This window comes from Seriola lalandi, unplaced genomic scaffold (assembly GCF_002814215.2).
Source record: "Seriola lalandi dorsalis isolate HSWRI2012SDOR001 ecotype SW California unplaced genomic scaffold, Sedor1 jcf7180002054538, whole genome shotgun sequence".
NCBI lineage: Eukaryota > Metazoa > Chordata > Actinopteri > Carangiformes > Carangidae > Seriola > Seriola lalandi.
The window spans coordinates 349,239-357,019 of NW_019525091.1; the positions used below are offsets into that span (position 1 = coordinate 349,239).

Here is a 7,781-nt window from a genome sequence, read left to right on the forward strand (position 1 = left end):
CGCCCATCGGACGCTCAGCGTCTCTGGGGGTCTATGGGGCAGTGGGCTGGCCCGGACGCTCGGCTTCTGCATGGTGATTGGATGATCTGTCTGAGGCTGAGTCCCTTTTTGATTGACAGCGAAATGAGCGAATCAGCGATCTTGAAGTATAAGCATCCAGCGGAGCAATTTTCAAGTTTTTCATTCCGTTGTTCGGAGTTGACCTGGAGACGTTACTGATCCTCAGCGACTTTGTCTTTGTTAGAAACAACTAGCGTTGTGTTTGGCGACTCTCTTCTGTCACTCTGCGAATTTACATTTAAATAAACTGACACATTTTATGATGTAGGCCGAAAATGAGCTTCCCCTCCTTATAAGACCAGCAGCCGCCACTGCTGGGAAGCGAATGACAATACCTGCAGCCTCATCTCCGTGTTTTGTTCTGCTCAGAAAATGTTAGCATGCTAATATGCTAAACTACGATGATGAACACGGTAACCGTTACACCTGCTTACCATCAGCACGTTGGCATTTTCATTGAGGACATGTTAGCAAGCTGATGTTAGCAGTTAGCTCATCGCTGTGCCTAGATAGAGTCTCTCAGAGCTACTAGCAAAGACTCTCAGTCTTGTTTACACGTGGTGAAGCGTCAGATGTGGCAGGAACAACGTACTGCAGAGTTGAAACAGTTTTGATGCAACAAAAGGAAAATGTTGAGTTCTTGATACATGAGCACTTTGGCGCTTTGTTTACACGATTTCATCTCTGTGCAGCCATATTAGCATCTGCTCAGCAGTCAAACAGAATGTAAGTTTATTGAATGAAAGAAAGTATGTGTGTGGTATTTTCCATTTGGCCTTTTAAACAGTGTGGTACTAATGCACTGAGTTGAGGGCACCAGTTACGTTTACTCCCTTTAAGACTGTTTACACTCACAGTGCCTGCTATGTGTTGATCTACTCATGAGCTAAACTACGAGAAAAAGTTGTGGAAAATTGTTATTTTTATACTGACTTTTTTTTTGTTTGATTGTTTTTAACTATTTAGGATAATATTTATGATCTTTTTCTAAGTATGTGATCGTGTTTAGTGTGAGATGCAGGCGTCTCATTGTTTTCTGTATGTATTAAGTAATATTTAATAATATTAATATTATTAAAGTATTGCCATTTATGGTACTATTTATATATTTTGTATGTTTTTTATGTCTATGTTGAAGTCATTAATAAAATTGTACATTGAAACAGATGTGACTTCTGCATAATGTTTGATACAATCCTTCGTTATTATCTTATTCAGACATAGACATACAGTCACAGAGGCAGATATGATCTTATTGGTTGAAGAGAACTTCACTGGCTGGAGCCAAAGACCCATTATTTTGAAATTAGATGGTACATGGACAAGTCTCTTAGATATGATGGTGACTACTTCATAATCATTTTGGAAAATGGGAAAAATGGGTTCAATATTACACACATGTAACATAAGTACCTATCACGTTAAACTCTTTGATATTCAAGTCGCTAGTCACTTGGAATCAAGGATGAACTGAATCGAATTTGATGGACAAAGGTCAAAGTCACAGTGACCTCACAAAACATGGTTTTGGCCTTGTGAACGCGATATCTGGAAAACTCCTCAAAGGAATCCCTTCACATTTGGCACAAATGTTCACTCAAGGACGAACACAAAAAACATTTTAGCCATAACTCTTCGCACAGGTGATAAATGCTTCATATTTTATATGATTCTGGATAAACAGGGATGTAATCTGATACATTTAACGCTGCCTGAGTTTAGTTCTGTTTACTCGACCTGTTTCATGGGCTCACAACTATAATGTGTGTGAATGTTTGTCATTCTTGGGTAAAGAAAAACCCTCCATGTTGAAAATCCATCTGCGACTCCTGCCGGCTTCCAGCTTGGTTCCTCATTTATTTTCCGCTTCTGAGGAATGTCACAGTTTTATCTGCTGCTGAAACGCAAACGCTCGTCCAGTTCTGAGGTTAAAAGTGTCCACACACTGAATAACCTACGCGGGAAATGTACAGATCGCTGCTGCTGTTCAGCTGTGAACTGAACTGAAGTAACTCACAGTGACTTGCATAATGTCAGCGTGTTGACATGTGGCCACAGACAGACGCTTCCCTGTAACTGATGCCAGCCTCCAGGGAACGTCTGAGCGATGCTGCAATCGTATGTGTGGACTGTGGTCAGTGGAGGCAGCTGAGAGCAGGATCTGTGACCCTCAGGGGGTCTGGGTGTTGGAGGAAAATCCTTGGACTGGATATAAAGTGAGAGAAGGGGAAAGAAAGACGTGTTGTGGGTGAAGAGAGTGACAGGTGATAATTTGTTGACTGACAGAACTATAGAGCTAAATATTACACAATATTAGATTATTTTCCATGCTTTTCCTTTGATTAATAATTTATAGAATTATATGAAAATAATCTTCATAATCAAAATATGTAACTACTAAAGTGTTTTGTTTTAAATTGAATCTGTACATGCGACAGGAAGAGAGATAAGATATTTCTTATTAGTCCCACAGTGGAGAAATGTGCAGAGTTGGAGCAGCAAAGTGACAGTACAAAGAAAAGGAAAAAAACAAGATAAATAGTAGATAATAATATAATATGTACATATACATAATATATAATATAACAAAAAATATAACAAAAATATCAGCAGAAAAGGAATATTGCACAAAGTGAAGGCATCTTCCTGTATATCTAGACTTATGGTAGAGTCCAGTACATGTCTCAGCCGGGACAGATTCATTATTTTAGCATGTGGATCTTATCGAACAGATGGTAGATTTTAAGTATTTGTCAAGATTATGTTGCCAAATTAATTTGCCAGGGCATTTACTGTAATCAGGCCAAAATATTTGTGCGTTATCTCTGCATGGATATTTATTTGTATTTTTTATTTAAACTTTATTTCACCAGGCAAGACATTAAGAAGAATATCTTACAATCTCTTATCTCTACAATGGCAGCCTTAAAGTGCCACAAGACTCTTGGTATATAAGACAAAAACAGAGTGGAAAGACTCATTCAGCAAATCCCGGTAGTGTACAGCGGCCGCACAAACACACATGTAGGCATTTACACACGTTAAGAGCCAAATTTTAAACAAATTTTAAACAAATTTCTGAAAAAAATCTGCAGAAGAAAATGCGTCATGATTTACGCCACATCTGCCAAAAGACTTTCAATGTAATTGATCCCAAATTAGGAAGGTTGGAAACAAACACACTTTCTGTCATTCACACACATACAGACACACACATGACACTCTTCAGGATCCACCCCACAGTGCAGCAGCAGAGGGAGGACAGGGGGAGGAGTGGAGGTGAGCACAGATCACTTTAGGATAAAAGTTGCAGCAGCAGACAGTTTGTAGAGTTTCTCCGCTGACTGAAATCTACCACCTCACTCAGCAGCAGCAGACTGAGAATCCTCCGTCCTGCAGGAGGTGGAAGAAAACTCAGCGAGCAGCGGATGAGAATCTGTGGAGGATTTCCCAACAGGTGCACCTGCTAAATGAAGAGCAGCAGGACGTAAATTTAACTGAGGATCCACGGCACTGAACTGAACTACAGCTGCAAAATGACAGTAAGTCACAGCTGATTCACTCACTGCTCCGAACACAACGTGAGGAAAATGTGCAGAGATTAAAGGCTCAGTTGTGTGTGATATATGTGACAAAACATATTGTCTCACTGACCTCTAGCTGAATCCAGTCATGCATACAGTTTCAGCTCCATCATGTTCACCTGAACAGAACAGAGGTGAATAGAATTAGACTTTTGGCGCTCAAAGCGTTCAGTATCACTGTGAACAATTTTCACTGAGTTCTTTCTACTTTAAAAATAGCTCCTGTGAAAACTGTGCGTGTGGATCATCCAGAGAAACAGGGCAGTGATGTTCTCAGATACAAACACATCAAATCAAACAAAAAATAAAACATAGACATTTTTTTGTAAATGCAATTTGGGTGAACTGATCCTTTCAAATGAAAGTTTATCAGATGTTAAATGAAAACAATGATCAATCAATAATAAGTTGCACTGTGTCTATAAACAGTCAGATATGCAGTGATATTTTACCTGCAGTGCTTTGTCAAGCTGATTTTAAACCCATTTTAGAGACTTAATTATCATTTCCCTATAATATAAATTGTTTTCCACATCATTCTCTTGCATTATCTACAGTACAGGTGCTCCATAAATTATTAAACAGTTTATTTTATTTGCAGAGTTTTGTTTATTGCATAACTTTTGCTAAACTAATAATTAGTACAGTCTCCCCATAATGACCTTCTGACAATGTCTTATGAGCATCAGGTGTTGTGGGATTTAAACTGATCGTTTTAAAAAATCAGGAATAATTTGTAAGTTGTAATCTGATTTTTGTAAATATATTTACCTAGAAACCACAACATTACAGCCTTTATTGCGAGTGTAAAAGAAATAATTAAATGTAATTGCAAATAATTCCTCAAATTAATGTTCAATAAATATGAATAACTGGTAGTATCAGCTTTGTTGTGTGGATATTGAAGCTTTCATATCTTGTAAATAAAACTACAGTATTTTGAACATATATATTCACATTCCACTCATCTTCACCCGGAACACTGGAGACGCAGAAACTATTTGGCTTTTTCATTTTTTATTTTCCTCATGAAGAGAATGTTCAATTATAATAAAGAAAAGAAAAATCTAAACGCATGAGTGACTTCCTGCTGCTTGTTTAGATTAAAAATCAATTAATGAGTGTAGTTCATACATTTTACATCGTTTCCACACAAGTAGAAAATATATGTTCATGTCATTTTACATGCTCTCTGTTGGTCAAACATATTTAAGGTGGACACTTTTAAACTGAGGTTGACTTCTGGATGTGTGCCAGGGGTACACACACACACACACACACACACACACACACACACACGCACACACACACACACACGCACACACACACACACATACACAGAACATCTTGTCAGTCATCACACTGATGTTTGTGGTGCACAGAAATCCATTACCATGTAGGACATCACCAGGACATTTATCTCTGACACTCACACACACACACACACACACACACACACAAACACACACACACACACTACAGGTCCAACATCATGTGTCTGTCTTATGCAACCTGGGCGTTGGGCCCGTCGTCACTCACAGAGGCTGTTGCAGTTGTTCTGTTCTGGCTCAGACCGGAGTCACCTCCTCCTCTTACACTCGTTTAAACCCGACCAGCTCCGAGCGCGCCGGCTATGCAGCTCACCGAATATCCTGTGAACCCTGATCCTCCACACCGTGCTCCTCCTCTGGTGACAGATACAGCAGACTGTGTCTCTCTATTGATCTGAGCAGCAATCTGAACGTGATGCTACATTATCATCATTGCTCTAAATTTATCTCTAAATTTAGTGATTTCGATTTTTTTATGATGAATTGAAGAGTTTTTTTTATGGGCTACTTGGTTAAATAAAACATTTTATAAACTTAAAATGAAAATATTGCAAATGTATGTTTACATTCTCACTACTTTATTCACAATAACTTTTTTATTCCTACAAAAAAGACACGATTTAAAGGCGACTCAATTCACTAAGTTCAAGATTTCGCCTTAGGTGTTACAAACATTTGTCTCAGACAGACCTGAACAGCTCAGTAATGAGAGCACAGAGGGCCAGAGTTCAGCCTCCACTCAGACCACCCACACTACAAATATATTCACACATAGAGGAGAGGTTTTAGACAATAACACTGCAGTGTGTGATGCACTGACGCTAAAACTCAAAATATTATTATCAAATTATGTAAATTAGAGCTATATGCATCTTTCAAATGATGCAGGGAAATCTCAGCTGCTGCATCATGAGGCTGATTTGACATTTTAATCTGTGAGGATCTGCAGGTTTGATCATAAAATCTGTCCACAGTTTTGTGAATGCTTGTCTTTTGTTGCGGCTGTTGTTGTGGACAGACGCCCTGTCGAGCGCGCAGAGTATCTGTGTACAGCACATTCATGGCTCTGACTTGTTCTCTAATGAGCTGTAATGAGCTGGCCCCTGTCTGGAGATATAGTAACACCAAATCCCAGCCTGGACCCAAGGGTGCCAGCTGTGGTGGAAAGATCAACGTTCCATCAGACAAAACAAGGATCCGTGTGTGTGTGTGTGTGTGTGTGTGTGTGTGTGTGTGCGTGCGTGCGTGTGTGTGTGAGGATTTCATGAGGCTATTAACAGACATGTTTATACCCGCGGATCAGTGTTGCTGGCATCGCCATGACAACAATGATCATGACAACGGTTGTGTTGCATTCCAAAGAGCTGTGAGGGATTCCACTCGGAAAAGAAACAGAATGAGTTTTTATTGATCTTAAACGTTTCAGTAGAAAGTCTGTTCGTGGTTCAACCTTCAAATTAAGACCTTTACCAATTTTATCGTTGTTGGTTAGACCCGGCGTCGAGATGAGTCAAGACATCCACCAGGAATATGGTTCATTTGGTTCTCAAGTACTCCGTCTGTGCTGGTTCTCTTTTTCACCACAGACTTCTCAGGCCATGATGAAGGGGTTTTTTTTGTTGTTGTTGTTTGATTATTGAACCATCAATAAGTTTTCAGGCAGGAGTTTTGACTGAACATACCAGGAAACACACAGGTGTGAGTGATTAATAACATTAACGATGATGACTGCCTTCCATTAAGCTACGTCCCTGACATCACAAATACATTTTGAAGGAAACCTGACCAGATTAAGCTTTCTATCAACATCGTGAGGAAATGTTGTTAATTAACATACTTAGCAAGTAGCAAAACTGTTTATACTGAGCGTATCAGCAACACGTTCACTGACATCGTTTTCTGCCCGGAATATTTTGAAGCGCTCCCTCCGTTTGTAGTGACTACAGCCTCGTTAAAGCTTTTTATGGTTGTGTTTAGACTCTCGCAGCACTTAAGGTTAAGGTTGGGGAAAGATGGTGGTCTGGTTTAATGGGCTACAGTAAAGTGCAGAGTCACAAGTTTATTCACATTTAACCGTAACCATCATCTATGTTTCCTAAACCACAGACAGGATGTCAGTCAGGATGCTAGCTCCAGTCATTAGGGGGTTTCCATCGAAATGTGATGCAAACTTGAGTCAAAATCGTTCACTCCACTGACAGACCAGGTGTATTGATTACATGATGACTCTATACTGTACATTACTCTATAGGAATGAACTATCAAGATAGTCGTTGAAACACAGATGTTAACACTAACCCAATTTCTTTGCATCCGGCCAGTGATTGCGCTCAACAAGGGACAGAGGGAAGATGTTCAACAAGTGCATCTTGTTTTTTGCTGTATCAATCATGTATTAAAACTGACTTAGCTTCTGGGAGAGGTCATGATGTGATCAGGATCTGTCAGCACAACTGCTCGAGGACCCACCCGGGTCAGACAAACACAGATTTTGGGAAGACTTTTTGTCTCAGATCTGGAACCGAAGTCTCGGACAGGCAAAAAGTCACCTTGTCTGCACCGACCCTAATCAAACCTGAGCTCCGCAGATGAAATGAATGTTTTTCATCTTTCTGTGTCCAGGCTGCCACAAAGCTTCTGGATGAGATGTGCCATCTGACGGCTCAGTCCCTGTCACCAATGGACACGTCGGACCACTTCAAGGTCCTGAAGCTCCTGGGTGAAGGCTCGTATGGAAAAGTCATGCTGGCTGTTCACAGGAAGAGAGGTAGGTGTGTGTGTGTGTGTGTGTGTGTGTGGGGGGGGG

The 7,781-nt window shown here is 40.0% G+C and overlaps 1 protein-coding gene across 2 annotated transcripts in view; it reads left to right on the forward strand.

The window, feature by feature from the left end:
- The first annotated feature begins 2,961 nt into the window (after nt 1-2,961).
- Nucleotides 2,962-7,781, forward strand: part of LOC111661216 (serine/threonine-protein kinase SBK2-like) — an 8,444-nt gene continuing 3,624 nt past the window's right edge. The window contains exons 1-3 of one of the 2 annotated variants that reach the window (XM_087176166.1): nt 2,962-3,339; nt 3,431-3,602; nt 7,598-7,742. In XM_087176166.1, the coding sequence (XP_087032292.1) occupies nt 3,597-3,602; nt 7,598-7,742 (151 nt within the window). In that variant the 5' untranslated portion in view covers nt 2,962-3,339; nt 3,431-3,596. The other variant, XM_023414711.2, reaches the window with a different exon arrangement.